At 52.1% G+C, this 18291-nt stretch overlaps 1 protein-coding gene across 1 annotated transcript in view; it reads left to right on the top strand.

The window, feature by feature from the left end:
* The window catches only part of LOC140106830 (SH3 domain-binding protein 1-like), a 156502-nt gene that overhangs the window by 35804 nt on the left and 102407 nt on the right, over nt 1–18291 (top strand). The window contains exons 2-4 of the mRNA XM_072131480.1: nt 4411–4453; nt 8608–8712; nt 9381–9457. Coding sequence (XP_071987581.1) covers nt 4411–4453; nt 8608–8712; nt 9381–9457 — 225 coding nt within the window. The remainder of the gene's footprint in view (nt 1–4410; nt 4454–8607; nt 8713–9380; nt 9458–18291) is intronic.

Below are 18291 nucleotides of genomic sequence, written 5' to 3'. Positions count from 1 at the left end.
AGTCACCACTGCCCTATAAGATGAGTAGGACGTGAGCCACCACTGCCCTATAAGATGAGTAGGACGTGAGACACCACTGCCCTATAAGATGAGTAGGACGTGAGACACCACTGCCCTATAAGATGAGTAGGACGTGAGCCACCACTGCCCTATAAGATGAGTAGGACGTGAGCCACCACTGCCCTATAAGATGAGTAGGACGTGAGACACCACTGCCCTATAAGATGAGTAGGACGTGAGACACCACTGCCCTATAAGATGAGTAGGACGTGAGACACCACTGCCCTATAAGATGAGTAGGACGTGAGACACCACTGCCCTATAAGATGAGTAGGACGTGAGACACCACTGCCCTATAAGATGAGTAGGACGTGAGACACCACTGCCCTATAAGATGAGTAGGACGTGAGACACCACTGCCCTATAAGATGAGGAGGACGTGAGTCACCACTGCCCTATAAGATGAGGAGGACGTGAGTCACCACTGCCCTATAAGATGAGGAGGACGTGAGTCACCACTGCCCTATAAGATGAGTAGGACGTGAGCCACCACTGCCCTATAAGATGAGTAGGACGTGAGCCACCACTGCCCTATAAGATGAGTAGGACGTGAGCCACCACTGCCCTATAAGATGAGTAGGACGTGAGCCACCACTGCCCTATAAGATGAGTAGGACGTGAGCCACCACTGCCCTATAAGATGAGTAGGACGTGAGCCACCACTGCCCTATAAGATGAGTAGGACGTGAGCCACCACTGCCCTATAAGATGAGTAGGACGTGAGCCACCACTGCCCTATAAGATGAGTAGGACGTGAGCCACCACTGCCCTATAAGATGAGTAGGACGTGAGACACCACTGCCCTATAAGATGAGTAGGACGTGAGACACCACTGCCCTATAAGATGAGTAGGACGTGAGACACCACTGCCCTATAAGATGAGTAGGACGTGAGCCACCACTGCCCTATAAGATGAGTAGGACGTGAGCCACCACTGCCCTATAAGATGAGTAGGACGTGAGCCACCACTGCCCTATAAGATGAGTAGGACGTGAGCCACCACTGCCCTATAAGATGAGTAGGACGTGAGCCACCACTGCCCTATAAGATGAGTAGGACGTGAGCCACCACTGCCCTATAAGATGAGTAGGACGTGAGCCACCACTGCCCTATAAGATGAGTAGGACGTGAGCCACCACTGCCCTATAAGATGAGTAGGACGTGAGCCACCACTGCCCTATAAGATGAGTAGGACGTGAGCCACCACTGCCCTATAAGATGAGTAGGACGTGAGACACCACTGCCCTATAAGATGAGTAGGACGTGAGACACCACTGCCCTATAAGATGAGTAGGACGTGAGACACCACTGCCCTATAAGATGAGGAGGACGTGAGCCACCACTGCCCTATAAGATGAGGAGGACGTGAGCCACCACTGCCCTATAAGATGAGGAGGACGTGAGCCACCACTGCCCTATAAGATGAGGAGGACGTGAGCCACCACTGCCCTATAAGATGAGGAGGACGTGAGCCACCACTGCCCTATAAGATGAGGAGGACGTGAGTCACCACTGCCCTATAAGATGAGGAGGACGTGAGCCACCACTGCCCTATAAGATGAGTAGGACGTGAGTCACCACTGCCCTATAAGATGAGTAGGACGTGAGCCACCACTGCCCTATAAGATGAGTAGGACGTGAGCCACCACTGCCCTATAAGATGAGTAGGATGTGAGCCACCACTGCCCTATAAGATGAGTAGGACGTGAGCCACCACTGCCCTATAAGATGAGTAGGACGTGAGCCACCACTGCCCTATAAGATGAGTAGGACGTGAGCCACCACTGCCCTATAAGATGAGTAGGACGTGAGCCACCACTGCCCTATAAGATGAGTAGGACGTGAGCCACCACTGCCCTATAAGATGAGTAGGACGTGAGTCACCACTGCCCTATAAGATGAGGAGGACGTGAGTCACCACTGCCCTATAAGATGAGTAGGACGTGAGCCACCACTGCCCTATAAGATGAGTAGGACGTGAGACACCACTGCCCTATAAGATGAGTAGGACGTGAGACACCACTGCCCTATAAGATGAGTAGGACGTGAGCCACCACTGCCCTATAAGATGAGTAGGACGTGAGCCACCACTGCCCTATAAGATGAGTAGGACGTGAGACACCACTGCCCTATAAGATGAGTAGGACGTGAGACACCACTGCCCTATAAGATGAGTAGGACGTGAGACACCACTGCCCTATAAGATGAGTAGGACGTGAGACACCACTGCCCTATAAGATGAGTAGGACGTGAGACACCACTGCCCTATAAGATGAGTAGGACGTGAGACACCACTGCCCTATAAGATGAGTAGGACGTGAGACACCACTGCCCTATAAGATGAGGAGGACGTGAGTCACCACTGCCCTATAAGATGAGGAGGACGTGAGTCACCACTGCCCTATAAGATGAGGAGGACGTGAGTCACCACTGCCCTATAAGATGAGTAGGACGTGAGCCACCACTGCCCTATAAGATGAGTAGGACGTGAGCCACCACTGCCCTATAAGATGAGTAGGACGTGAGCCACCACTGCCCTATAAGATGAGTAGGACGTGAGCCACCACTGCCCTATAAGATGAGTAGGACGTGAGCCACCACTGCCCTATAAGATGAGTAGGACGTGAGCCACCACTGCCCTATAAGATGAGTAGGACGTGAGCCACCACTGCCCTATAAGATGAGTAGGACGTGAGCCACCACTGCCCTATAAGATGAGTAGGACGTGAGCCACCACTGCCCTATAAGATGAGTAGGACGTGAGACACCACTGCCCTATAAGATGAGTAGGACGTGAGACACCACTGCCCTATAAGATGAGTAGGACGTGAGACACCACTGCCCTATAAGATGAGTAGGACGTGAGACACCACTGCCCTATAAGATGAGTAGGACGTGAGCCACCACTGCCCTATAAGATGAGTAGGACGTGAGCCACCACTGCCCTATAAGATGAGTAGGACGTGAGCCACCACTGCCCTATAAGATGAGTAGGACGTGAGCCACCACTGCCCTATAAGATGAGTAGGACGTGAGCCACCACTGCCCTATAAGATGAGTAGGACGTGAGCCACCACTGCCCTATAAGATGAGTAGGACGTGAGCCACCACTGCCCTATAAGATGAGTAGGACGTGAGCCACCACTGCCCTATAAGATGAGTAGGACGTGAGCCACCACTGCCCTATAAGATGAGTAGGACGTGAGCCACCACTGCCCTATAAGATGAGTAGGACGTGAGCCACCACTGCCCTATAAGATGAGTAGGACGTGAGCCACCACTGCCCTATAAGATGAGTAGGACGTGAGCCACCACTGCCCTATAAGATGAGTAGGACGTGAGCCACCACTGCCCTATAAGATGAGTAGGACGTGAGCCACCACTGCCCTATAAGATGAGTAGGACGTGAGCCACCACTGCCCTATAAGATGAGTAGGACGTGAGCCACCACTGCCCTATAAGATGAGTAGGACGTGAGCCACCACTGCCCTATAAGATGAGTAGGACGTGAGCCACCACTGCCCTATAAGATGAGTAGGACGTGAGCCACCACTGCCCTATAAGATGAGTAGGACGTGAGCCACCACTGCCCTATAAGATGAGTAGGACGTGAGCCACCACTGCCCTATAAGATGAGTAGGACGTGAGTCACCACTGCCCTATAAGATGAGTAGGACGTGAGCCACCACTGCCCTATAAGATGAGTAGGACGTGAGCCACCACTGCCCTATAAGATGAGTAGGACGTGATCCACCACTGCCCTATAAGATGAGTAGGACGTGAGCCACCACTGCCCTATAAGATGAGTAGGACGTGAGCCACCACTGCCCTATAAGATGAGTAGGACGTGAGCCACCACTGCCCTATAAGATGAGGAGGACGTGAGCCACCACTGCCCTATAAGATGAGGAGGATGTGAGTCACCACTGCCCTATAAGATGAGTAGGATGTGAGTCACCACTGCCCTATAAGATGAGTAGGACGTGAGCCACCACTGCCCTATAAGATGAGTAGGATGTGAGTCACCACTGCCCTATAAGATGAGGAGGACGTGAGCCACCACTGCCCTATAAGATGAGTAGGACGTGAGCCACCACTGCCCTATAAGATGAGTAGGACGTGAGCCACCACTGCCCTATAAGATGAGTAGGATGTGAGCCACCACTGCCCTATAAGATGAGTAGGACGTGAGCCACCACTGCCCTATAAGATGAGTAGGACGGGAGCCACCACTGCCCTATAAGATGAGTAGGACGGGAGCCACCACTGCCCTATAAGATGAGTAGGACGTGAGCCACTCCAGATGTCACCTCCGCCTCACTGTTACTTTCTTATATCAACTTGATTTAGATCCCAAGATGTCACCGACCTCCTGCCTGAGGATTTACTGGCGGTAAGTACCTTCACGCAACTGACGTCCTCAGGATATACACAGGATGGTGTTATATACAGGATGATGGTGTTATATACAGGATGATGGTGTTATATACAGGATGATGGTTGTTATATACAGGATGATGGTGTTATATACAGGATGACGGTGTTATATACAGGATGATGGTTGTTATGTACAGGATGATGGTGTTATATACAGGATGATGGTGTTATATACAGGATGACGGTGTTATATACAGGATGATGGTTGTTATGTACAGGATGATGGTTGTTATGTACAGGATGATGGTGTTATATACAGGATGATGGTGTTATATACAGGATGATGGTTGTTATATACAGGATGATGGTGTTATATACAGGATGACGGTGTTATATACAGGATGATGGTGTTATATACAGGATGACGGTGTTATATACAGGATGATGGTTGTTATGTACAGGATGATGGTGTTATATACAGGATGATGGTTGTTATATCCAGGATGACGGTGTTATATACAGGATGATGGTGTTATATACAGGATGATGGTGTTATATACAGGATGATGGTGTTATATACAGGATGATGGTTGTTATATACAGGATGATGGTTGTTATGTACAGGATGATGGTTGTTATGTACAGGATGATGGTGTTATATACAGGATGATGGTTGTTATATCCAGGATGACGGTGTTATATACAGGATGATGGTGTTATATACAGGATGACGGTGTTATATACAGGATGATGGTTGTTATGTACAGGATGATGGTGTTATATACAGGATGACGGTGTTATATACAGGATGACGGTGTTATATACACGATGACGGTGTTATATACAGGATGACGGTGTTATATACAGGATGACGGTGTTATATACAGGATGATGGTTGTTATGTACAGGATGATGGTGTTATATACAGGATGATGGTGTTATATCCAGGATGACGGTGTTATATACAGGATGATGGTTGTTATATCCAGGATGACGGTGTTATATACAGGATGACGGTGTTATATACAGGATGATGGTGTTATATACAGGATGATGGTGTAATATACAGGATTATGGTGTTATATACAGGATGATGGTTGTTATGTACAGGATGATGGTGTTATATACAGGATGATGGTTGTTATATCCAGGATGACGGTGTTATATACAGGATGATGGTGTTATATACAGGATGACGGTGTTATATACAGGATGATGGTTGTTATATCCAGGATGATGGACATTATGGCTCACATTTGCTCAGCACTCTGCACATTGCACATGTATGTATGAAGTGTTTGTGCCAGTATTGTGCACATACAGGGGTGTTCCAGTGTGGATTCCCAACGCGCACCACATTTTTGTCAGCAGTCCAACATGATTGTGGCACACGCCCAATAAACCCAGTGCAACTCAACTTACGTACTTTAGGCATAGTATAGGGGTGTTATATTCTTATATGACGTATTATATGCAGGGGCGTTATATACAGGTATGGTGGGTATTGTGTTATATACAGGTATGGTGGGTATTGTGTTATACACAGGTATGGTGGGTATTGTGTTATACACAGGTATGGTGGGTATTGTGTTATATACAGGTATGGTGGGTATTGTGTTATACACAGGTATGGTGGGTATTGTGTTATACACAGGTATGGTGGGTATTGTGTTATATACAGGTATGGTGGGTATTGTGTTATATACAGGTATGGTGGGTATTGTGTTATACACAGGTATGGTGGGTATTGTGTAATACACAGGTATGGTGGGTATTGTGTAATACACAGGTATGGTGGGTATTGTGTTATACACAGGTATGGTGGGTATTGTGTTATATACAGGTATGGTGGGTATTGTGTTATACACAGGTATGGTGGGTATTGTGTTATACACAGGTATGGTGGGTATTGTGTTATACACAGGTATGGTGGGTATTGTGTTATATACAGGTATGGTGGGTATTGTGTTATACACAGGTATGGTGGGTATTGTGTTATACACAGGTATGGTGGGTATTGTGTTATACACAGGTATGGTGGGTATTGTGTTATACACAGGTATGGTGGGTATTGTGTTATATACAGGTATGGTGGGTATTGTGTTATACACAGGTATGGTGGGTATTGTGTTATACACAGGTATGGTGGGTATTGTGTTATATACAGGTATGGTGGGTATTGTGTTATATACAGGTATGGTGGGTATTGTGTTATACACAGGTATGGTGGGTATTGTGTAATACACAGGTATGGTGGGTATTGTGTAATACACAGGTATGGTGGGTATTGTGTTATACACAGGTATGGTGGGTATTGTGTTATATACAGGTATGGTGGGTATTGTGTTATACACAGGTATGGTGGGTATTGTGTTATACACAGGTATGGTGGGTATTGTGTTATACACAGGTATGGTGGGTATTGTGTTATATACAGGTATGGTGGGTATTGTGTTATACACAGGTATGGTGGGTATTGTGTTATACACAGGTATGGTGGGTATTGTGTTATACACAGGTATGGTGGGTATTGTGTTATACACAGGTATGGTGGGTATTGTGTTATACACAGGTATGGTGGGTATTGTGTTATATTCAGGTATGGTGGGTATTGTGTTATACACAGTATTATGGGTGTTATGTGCAGTTATGAGGGTTTGTTTACAGTTAAAGGGGTGCTATATACTTATATGAGGTGTTATATACAGTATTATGGGTGTTATTTATAGGTATGAGGGTATTGTATACAGTATGATGGGTGGTATATACTGGAGGATGTTATATACAGGATGATGGTGTTATATACAGTATGATGGGTGGTATATACTGGAGGATGTTATATACAGGATGATGGTGTTATATACAGTATGATGGGTGGTATATACTGGAGGATGTTATATATAGGATGATGGTGTTATATACAGTATGATGGGTGGTATATACTGGAGGATGTTATATACAGGATGATGGTGTTATATACAGTATGATGGGTGGTATATACTGGAGGATGTTATATACAGGATGATGGTGTTATATACAGTATGATGGGTGGTATATACTGGAGGATGTTATATACAGGATGATGGTGTTATATACAGTATGATGGGTGGTATATACTGGAGGATGTTATATATAGGATGATGGTGTTATATACAGTATGATGGGTGGTATATACTGGAGGATGTTATATACAGGATGATGGTGTTATATACAGTATGATGGGTGGTATATACTGGAGGATGTTATATACAGGATGATGGTGTTATATACAGTATGATGGGTGGTATATACTGGAGGATGTTATGTACAGGATGATGGTGTTATATACAGTATGATGGGTGGTATATACTGGAGGATGTTATATATAGGATGATGGTGTTATATACAGTATGATGGGTGGTATATACTGGAGGATGTTATATATAGGATGATGGTGTTATATACAGTATGATGGGTGGTATATACTGGAGGATGTTATATATAGGATGATGGTGTTATATACAGTATGATGGGTGGTATATACTGGAGGATGTTATATACAGGATGATGGTGTTATATACAGTATGATGGGTGGTATATACTGGAGGATGTTATATATAGGATGATGGTGTTATATACAGTATGATGGGTGGTATATACTGGAGGATGTTATATACAGGATGATGGTGTTATATACAGTATGATGGGTGGTATATACTGGAGGATGTTATATACAGGATGATGGTGTTATATACAGTATGATGGGTGGTATATACTGGAGGATGTTATATACAGGATGATGGTGTTATATACAGTATGATGGGTGGTATATACTGGAGGATGTTATATACAGGATGATGGTGTTATATACAGTATGATGGGTGGTATATACTGGAGGATGTTATATACAGGATGATGGTGTTATATACAGTATGATGGGTGGTATATACTGGAGGATGTTATATATAGGATGATGGTGTTATATACAGTAGGGCGGGTGATATATTGAGGTGGATGGTAGGACATGGCCGTGTGCAGAGCCGGGGAGCGCTCCTGACATGTGGGGTGCAGTTATGATTACTCAGCCTGACGTATCGCACTCGCTAGTGTGTAAGGGCCCCTGGGGTTTGATCTAGGATTGTGGGGCGTTTGGGCCCCTGTTACTGATGACTCTGCACATCGTCTCCGCAGGCGGATCAACAGGTGGACATCATGAAGCGAGTGGCTCATCTTGTTGGAAAGCGTCTGGCAAATTGTATGCAAGGTCCTGCTAATTCTGACATGGAGAAAAGACTGGTAAGATGGGGGGGGGGGGCTGTGTATCTGGGGCAGGAGGAGCTGTACCTGGGGTAGGAGGAGCTGTACCTGGGGTAGGAGGAGCTGTACCTGGGGCAGGAGGAGCTGTACCTGGGGTAGGAGGAGCTGTACCTGGGGCAGGAGGAGCTGTACCTGGGGCAGGAGGAGCTGTACCTGGGGCAGGAGGAGCTGTACCTGGGGTAGGAGGAGCTGTATCTGGGGCAGGAGGAGCTGTACCTGGGGCAGGAGGAGCTGTACCTGGGGTAGGAGGAGCTGTACCTGGGGTAGGAGGAGCTGTACCTGGGGTAGGAGGAGCTGTATCTGGGGCAGGAGGAGCTGTACCTGGGGCAGGAGGAGCTGTACCTGGGGTAGGAGGAGCTGTACCTGGGGCAGGAGGAGCTGTACCTGGGGCAGGAGGAGCTGTACCTGGGGCAGGAGGAGCTGTACCTGGGGTAGGAGGAGCTGTACCTGGGGTAGGAGGAGCTGTATCTGGGGCAGGAGGAGCTGTACCTGGGGCAGGAGGAGCTGTACCTGGGGTAGGAGGAGCTGTACCTGGGGTAGGAGGAGCTGTACCTGGGGTAGGAGGAGCTGTATCTGGGGCAGGAGGAGCTGTACCTGGGGTAGGGGGCTTCTGTGTTAATGACTGATAGAGTTTTTGTCTTTGTCAGAAAAAACTCACCCTGATGTCTCTGTCTTCAGCCATGGCTGACTGTATGAAGGAAACCGAGGGTGGATCGCGCCTGAGGTGAGAGGGATGATGGGGCAGGGACATCGCTCATATGTTCTGTATGATTGTGTTGATAAATGGAATGTGCCGATCGTATATACGATGGTCGGTACCCAGCACACAGAGGGTGAGAATGGAGCCATGGGGGAGGAGAGGAGATTGCCTCGTTACCTTGTATTTACAAAATGTTAACGTGCTGTAAACACATTTAGCCTTCTCTGACACTTTTGGCGTATTGGTGCGGAGGGCGTGCCTATACAGACAGGTAGACTTTGTGCCCGTCACTAGTAAGAGGCCGGAGCCTTAGAGCAGAATTTTAAGTCTTGGTAAATTCCCTTGACTGGTGGAGATTAGCTAAAGTGTCGGGTGCCTGTGCAGGGTGCCGCAGATTACTGACTATGAGGACCCCTAACCCCCTCTCCTGTGCAGGGTGCAGCAGATTACTGACTATGAGGACCCCTAACCCCCTCTCCTGTGCAGGGTGCCGCAGATTACTGACTATGAGGACCCCTAACCCCCTCTCCTGTGCAGGGTGCAGCAGATTACTGACTATGAGGACCCCTAACCCCCTCTCCTGTGCAGGGTGCAGCAGATTACTGACTATGAGGACCCCTAACCCCCTCTCCTGTGCAGGGTGCCGCAGATTACTGACTATGAGGACCCCTAACCCCCTCTCCTGTGCAGGGTGCCGCAGATTACTGACTATGAGGACCCCTAACCCCCTCTCCTGTGCAGGGTGCCGCAGATTACTGACTATGAGGACCCCTAACCCCCTCTCCTGTGCAGGGTGCAGCAGATTACTGACTATGAGGACCCCTAACCCCCTCTCCTGTGCAGGGTGCCGCAGATTACTGACTATGAGGACCCCTAACCCCCTCTCCTGTGCAGGGTGCAGCAGATTACGGACTATGAGGACCCCTAACCCCCTCTCCTGTGCAGGGTGCCGCAGATTACTGACTATGAGGACCCCTAACCCCCTCTCCTGTGCAGGGTGCCGCAGATTACTGACTATGAGGACCCCTAACCCCCTCTCCTGTGCAGGGTGCCGCAGATTACTGACTATGAGGACCCCTAACCCCCTCTCCTGTGCAGGGTGCAGCAGATTACTGACTATGAGGACCCCTAACCCCTCTCCTGTGCAGGGTGCAGCAGATTACTGACTATGAGGACCCCTAACCCCCTCTCCTGTGCAGGGTGCCGCAGATTACTGACTATGAGGACCCCTAACCCCCTCTCCTGTGCAGGGTGCCGCAGATTACTGACTATGAGGACCCCTAACCCCCTCTCCTGTGCAGGGTGCAGCAGATTACTGACTATGAGGACCCCTAACCCCCTCTCCTATGCAGGGTGCAGCAGATTACTGACTATGAGGACCCCTAACCCCCTCTCCTGTGCAGGGTGCAGCAGATTACTGACTATGAGGACCCCTAACCCCCTCTCCTGTGCAGGGTGCCGCAGATTACTGACTATGAGGACCCCTAACCCCCTCTCCTGTGCAGGGTGCAGCAGATTACTGACTATGAGGACCCCTAACCCCCTCTCCTGTGCAGGGTGCCGCAGATTACTGACTATGAGGACCCCTAACCCCCTCTCCTGTGCAGGGTGCAGCAGATTACTGACTATGAGGACCCCTAACCCCCTCTCCTGTGCAGGGTGCCGCAGATTACTGACTATGAGGACCCCTAACCCCCTCTCCTGTGCAGGGTGCCGCAGATTACTGACTATGAGGACCCCTAACCCCCTCTCCTGTGCAGGGTGCCGCAGATTACTGACTATGAGGACCCCTAACCCCCTCTCCTGTGCAGGGTGCCGCAGATTACTGACTATGAGGACCCCTAACCCCCTCTCCTGTGCAGGGTGCCGCAGATTACTGACTATGAGGACCCCTAACCCCTCTCCTGTGCAGGGTGCCGCAGATTACTGACTATGAGGACCCCTAACCCCCTCTCCTGTGTAGGGTGCCGCAGATTACTGACTATGAGGACCCCTAACCCCCTCTCCTGTGCAGGGTGCCGCAGATTACTGACTATGAGGACCCCCAACCCCTCTCCTGTGCAGGGTGCCGCAGATTACTGACTATGAGGACCCCTAACCCCCTCTCCTGTGCAGGGTGCCGCAGATTACTGACTATGAGGACCCCTAACCCCCTCTCCTGTGCAAGGTGCCGCAGATTACTGACTATGAGGACCCCTAACCCCCTCTCCTGTGCAGGGTGCCGCAGATTACTGACTATGAGGACCCCTAACCCCCTCTCCTGTGCAGGGTGCCGCAGATTACTGACTATGAGGACCCCTAACCCCCTCTCCTGTGCAGGGTGCCGCAGATTACTGACTATGAGGACCCCTAACCCCCTCTCCTGTGCAGGGTGCAGCAGATTACTGACTATGAGGACCCCTAACCCCCTCTCCTGTGCAGGGTGCCGCAGATTACTGACTATGAGGACCCCTCTCCTATGCAGGGTGCAGCAGATTACTGACTATGAGGACCCCTAACCCCCTCTCCTGTGCAGGGTGCCTCAGATTACTGACTATGAGGACCCCTAACCCCCTCTCCTGTGCAGGGTGCCGCAGATAACTGACTATGAGGCCCCCTAACGCCCTCTCCTGTGCAGGGTGCCGCAGATAACTGACTATAAGGACCCCTAACCCCCTCTCCTGTGCAGGGTGCCGCAGATAACTGACTATGAGGACCCCTAACGCCCTCTCCTGTGCAGGGTGCAGCAGATTACTGACTATGAGGACCCCTAACCCCCTCTCCTGTGCAGGGTGCCGCAGATTACTGACTATGAGGACCCCTAACGCCCTCTCCTGTGCAGGGTGCCGCAGATTACTGACTATGAGGACCCCTAACCCCCTCTCCTGTGCAGGGTGCCGCAGATTACTGACTATGAGGACCCCTAACCCCCTCTCCTGTGCAGGGTGCAGCAGATTACTGACTATGAGGACCCCTAACCCCCTCTCCTGTGCAGGGTGCAGCAGATTACTGACTATGAGGACCCCTAACCCCCTCTCCTGTGCAGGGTGCCGCAGATTACTGACTATGAGGACCCCTAACCCCCTCTCCTGTGCAGGGTGCAGCAGATTACTGACTATGAGGACCCCTAACCCCCTCTCCTGTGCAGGGTGCCGCAGATTACTGACTATGAGGACCCCTAACCCCCTCTCCTGTGCAGGGTGCCGCAGATTACTGACTATGAGGACCCCTAACCCCCTCTCCTGTGCAGGGTGCCGCAGATTACTGACTATGAGGACCCCTAACCCCCTCTCCTGTGCAGGGTGCCGCAGATTACTGACTATGAGGACCCCTAACCCCCTCTCCTGTGCAGGGTGCCGCAGATTACTGACTATGAGGACCCCTAACCCCATCTCCTGTGCAGGGTGCCGCAGATTACTGACTATGAGGACCCCTAACCCCCTCTCCTGTGCAGGGTGCCGCAGATTACTGACTATGAGGACCCCTAACCCCTCTCCTGTGCAGGGTGCCGCAGATTACTGACTATGAGGACCCCTAACCCCCTCTCCTGTGCAGGGTGCCGCAGATTACTGACTATGAGGACCCCTAACCCCCTCTCCTGTGCAGGGTGCCACAGATTACTGACTATGAGGACCCCTAACCCCCTCTCCTGTGCAGGGTGCCGCAGATTACTGACTATGAGGACCCCTAACCCCCTCTCCTGTGCAGGGTGCCGCAGATTACTGACTATGAGGACCCCTAACCCCCTCTCCTGTGCAGGGTGCCGCAGATTACTGACTATGAGGACCCCTAACCCCCTCTCCTGTGCAGGGTGCCGCAGATTACTGACTATGAGGACCCCTAACCCCATCTCCTGTGCAGGGTGCCGCAGATTACTGACTATGAGGACCCCTAACCCCCTCTCCTGTGCAGGGTGCCGCAGATTACTGACTATGAGGACCCCTAACCCCCTCTCCTGTGCAGGGTGCCGCAGATTACTGACTATGAGGACCCCTAACCCCCTCTCCTGTGCAGGGTGCCGCAGATTACTGACTATGAGGACCCCTAACCCCCTCTCCTGTGCAGGGTGCCGCAGATTACTGACTATGAGGACCCCTAACCCCCTCTCCTGTGCAGGGTGCAGCAGATTACTGACTATGAGGACCCCTAACCCCCTCTCCTGTGCAGGGTGCCGCAGATTACTGACTATGAGGACCCCTAACCCCTCTCCTGTGCAGGGTGCCGCAGATTACTGACTATGAGGACCCCTAACCCCCTCTCCTGTGCAGGGTGCCGCAGATTACTGACTATGAGGACCCCTAACGCCCTCTCCTGTGCAGGGTGCCGCAGATTACTGACTATGAGGACCCCTAACCCCCTCTCCTGTGCAGGGTGCCGCAGATTACTGACTATGAGGACCCCTAACGCCCTCTCCTGTGCAGGGTGCCGCAGATTACTGACTATGAGGACCCCTAACCCCCTCTCCTGTGCAGGGTGCCGCAGATTACTGACTATGAGGACCCCTAACCCCCTCTCCTGTGCAGGGTGCCGCAGATTACTGACTATGAGGACCCCTAACCCCCTCTCCTGTGCAGGGTGCCGCAGATTACTGACTATGAGGACCCCTAACGCCCTCTCCTGTGCAGGGTGCCGCAGATTACTGACTATGAGGACCCCTAACGCCCTCTCCTGTGCAGGGTGCCACAGATTACTGACTATGAGGACCCCTAACCCCCTCTCCTGTGCAGGGTGCCGCAGATTACTGACTATGAGGACCCCTAACCCCCTCTCCTGTGCAGGGTGCCGCAGATTACTGACTATGAGGACCCCTAACCCCCTTTCCTGTGCAGGGTGCCGCAGATTACTGACTATGAGGACCCCTAACCCCCTTTCCTGTGCAGGGTGCCGCAGATTACTGACTATGAGGACCCCTAACCCCCTCTCCTGTGCAGGGTGCCGCAGATTACTGACTATGAGGACCCCTAACCCCCTTTCCTGTGCAGGGTGCCGCAGATTACTGACTATGAGGACCCCTAACCCCCTCTCCTGTGCAGGGTGCCGCAGATTACTGACTATGAGGACCCCTAACCCCCTCTCCTGTGCAGGGTGCCGCAGATTACTGACTATGAGGACCCCTAACCCCCTCTCCTGTGCAGGGTGCAGCAGATTACTGACTATGAGGACCCCTAACCCCCTCTCCTGTGCAGGGTGCCGCAGATTACTGACTATGAGGACCCCTCTCCTATGCAGGGTGCAGCAGATTACTGACTATGAGGACCCCTAACCCCCTCTCCTGTGCAGGGTGCCTCAGATTACTGACTATGAGGACCCCTAACCCCCTCTCCTGTGCAGGGTGCCGCAGATTACTGACTATGAGGACCCCTAACCCCCTCTCCTGTGCAGGGTGCCGCAGATTACTGACTATGAGGACCCCTAACCCCCTCTCCTGTGCAGGGTGCCGCAGATTACTGACTATGAGGACCCCTAACCCCCTTTCCTGTGCAGGGTGCCGCAGATTACTGACTATGAGGACCCCTAACCCCCTCTCCTGTGCAGGGTGCCGCAGATTACTGACTATGAGGACCCCTAACCCCCTCTCCTGTGCAGGGTGCCGCAGATTACTGACTATGAGGACCCCTAACCCCCTCTCCTGTGCAGGGTGCCGCAGATTACTGACTATGAGGACCCCTAACGCCCTCTCCTGTGCAGGGTGCCGCAGATTACTGACTATGAGGACCCCTAACCCCCTCTCCTGTGCAGGGTGCCGCAGATTACTGACTATGAGGACCCCTAACCCCTCTCCTGTGCAGGGTGCCGCAGATTACTGACTATGAGGACCCCTAACCCCCTCTCCTGTGCAGGGTGCCGCAGATTACTGACTATGAGGACCCCTAACCCCCTCTCCTGTGCAGGGTGCCACAGATTACTGACTATGAGGACCCCTAACCCCCTCTCCTGTGCAGGGTGCCGCAGATTACTGACTATGAGGACCCCTAACCCCCTCTCCTGTGCAGGGTGCCGCAGATTACTGACTATGAGGACCCCTAACCCCCTCTCCTGTGCAGGGTGCCGCAGATTACTGACTATGAGGACCCCTAACCCCCTCTCCTGTGCAGGGTGCCGCAGATTACTGACTATGAGGACCCCTAACCCCCTCTCCTGTGCAGGGTGCCGCAGATTACTGACTATGAGGACCCCTAACCCCATCTCCTGTGCAGGGTGCCGCAGATTACTGACTATGAGGACCCCTAACCCCCTCTCCTGTGCAGGGTGCCGCAGATTACTGACTATGAGGACCCCTAACCCCCTCTCCTGTGCAGGGTGCCGCAGATTACTGACTATGAGGACCCCTAACCCCCTCTCCTGTGCAGGGTGCCACAGATTACTGACTATGAGGACCCCTAACCCCTCTCCTGTGCAGGGTGCCACAGATTACTGACTATGAGGACCCCTAACCCCCTCTCCTGTGCAGGGTGCCGCAGATTACTGACTATGAGGACCCCTAACCCCCTCTCCTGTGCAGGGTGCCGCAGATTACTGACTATGAGGACCCCTAACCCCTCTCCTGTGCAGGGTGCCGCAGATTACTGACTATGAGGACCCCTAACCCCCTCTCCTGTGCAGGGTGCCGCAGATTACTGACTATGAGGACCCCTAACCCCCTCTCCTGTGCAGGGTGCCACAGATTACTGACTATGAGGACCCCTAACCCCCTCTCCTGTGCAGGGTGCCGCAGATTACTGACTATGAGGACCCCTAACCCCCTCTCCTGTGCAGGGTGCCGCAGATTACTGACTATGAGGACCCCTAACCCCCTCTCCTGTGCAGGGTGCCGCAGATTACTGACTATGAGGACCCCTAACCCCCTCTCCTGTGCAGGGTGCCGCAGATTACTGACTATGAGGACCCCTAACCCCCTCTCCTGTGCAGGGTGCCGCAGATTACTGACTATGAGGACCCCTAACCCCATCTCCTGTGCAGGGTGCCGCAGATTACTGACTATGAGGACCCCTAACCCCCTCTCCTGTGCAGGGTGCCGCAGATTACTGACTATGAGGACCCCTAACCCCCTCTCCTGTGCAGGGTGCCGCAGATTACTGACTATGAGGACCCCTAACCCCCTCTCCTGTGCAGGGTGCCACAGATTACTGACTATGAGGACCCCTAACCCCTCTCCTGTGCAGGGTGCCACAGATTACTGACTATGAGGACCCCTAACCCCCTCTCCTGTGCAGGGTGCCGCAGATTACTGACTATGAGGACCCCTAACCCCCTCTCCTATGCAGGGTGCCGCAGATTACTGACTATGAGGACCCCTAACCCCCTCACCTGTGCAGGGTGCAGCAGATTACTGACTATGAGGACCCCTAACCCCCTCACCTGTGCAGGGTGCCGCAGATTACTGACTATGAGGACCCCTCTCCTATGCAGGGTGCCGCAGATTACTGACTATGAGGACCCCTAACCCCCTCACCTGTGCAGGGTGCAGCAGATTACTGACTATGAGGACCCCTAACCCCCTCACCTGTGCAGGGTGCCGCAGATTACTGACTATGAGGACCCCTCTCCTATGCAGGGTGCCGCAGATTACTGACTATGAGGACCCCTAACCCCCTCTCCTGTGCAGGGTGCCGCAGATTACTGACTATGAGGACCCCTAACCCCCTCTCCTGTGCAGGGTGCCGCAGATTACTGACTATGAGGACCCCTAACCCCCTCTCCTGTGCAGGGTGCAGCAGATTACTGACTATGAGGACCCCTAACCCCCTCTCCTGTGCAGGGTGCCGCAGATTACTGACTATGAGGACCCCTAACCCCTCTCCTGTGCAGGGTGCCGCAGATTACTGACTATGAGGACCCCTAACCCCCTCTCCTGTGCAGGGTGCCGCAGATTACTGACTATGAGGACCCCTAACGCCCTCTCCTGTGCAGGGTGCCACAGATTACTGACTATGAGGACCCCTAACCCCCTCTCCTGTGCAGGGTGCCGCAGATTACTGACTATGAGGACCCCTAACCCCCTCTCCTGTGCAGGGTGCCGCAGATTACTGACTATGAGGACCCCTAACCCCCTCTCCTGTGCAGGGTGCCGCAGATTACTGACTATGAGGACCCCTAACCCCCTCTCCTATGCAGGGTGCCGCAGATTACTGACTATGAGGACCCCTAACCCCCTCTCCTGTGCAGGGTGCCGCAGATTACTGACTATGAGGACCCCTAACCCCATCTCCTGTGCAGGGTGCCGCAGATTACTGACTATGAGGACCCCTAACCCCCTCTCCTGTGCAGGGTGCCGCAGATTACTGACTATGAGGACCCCTCTCCTATGCAGGGTGCAGCAGATTACTGACTATGAGGACCCCTAACCCCCTCTCCTGTGCAGGGTGCCTCAGATTACTGACTATGAGGACCCCTAACCCCCTCTCCTGTGCAGGGTGCCGCAGATAACTGACTATGAGGACCCCTAACGCCCTCTCCTGTGCAGGGTGCCGCAGATAACTGACTATAAGGACCCCTAACCCCCTCTCCTGTGCAGGGTGCCGCAGATTACTGACTATGAGGACCCCTAACCCCCTCTCCTGTGCAGGGTGCCGCAGATTACTGACTATGAGGACCCCTAACCCCCTCTCCTGTGCAGGGTGCCGCAGATTACTGACTATGAGGACCCCTAACGCCCTCTCCTGTGCAGGGTGCCGCAGATTACTGACTATGAGGACCCCTAACCCCCTCTCCTGTGCAGGGTGCCGCAGATTACTGACTATGAGGACCCCTAACCCCCTCTCCTGTGCAGGGTGCCACAGATTACTGACTATGAGGACCCCTAACCCCCTCTCCTGTGCAGGGTGCAGCAGATTACTGACTATGAGGACCCCTAACCCCCTCTCCTGTGCAGGGTGCCG

This window comes from Engystomops pustulosus, unplaced genomic scaffold, assembly GCF_040894005.1.
Source record: "Engystomops pustulosus unplaced genomic scaffold, aEngPut4.maternal MAT_SCAFFOLD_18, whole genome shotgun sequence".
Lineage (NCBI taxonomy): Eukaryota > Metazoa > Chordata > Amphibia > Anura > Leptodactylidae > Engystomops > Engystomops pustulosus.
Note: the sequence above shows the minus strand (reverse complement) of the source record. Positions and strands in the feature narration are given on the sequence as shown.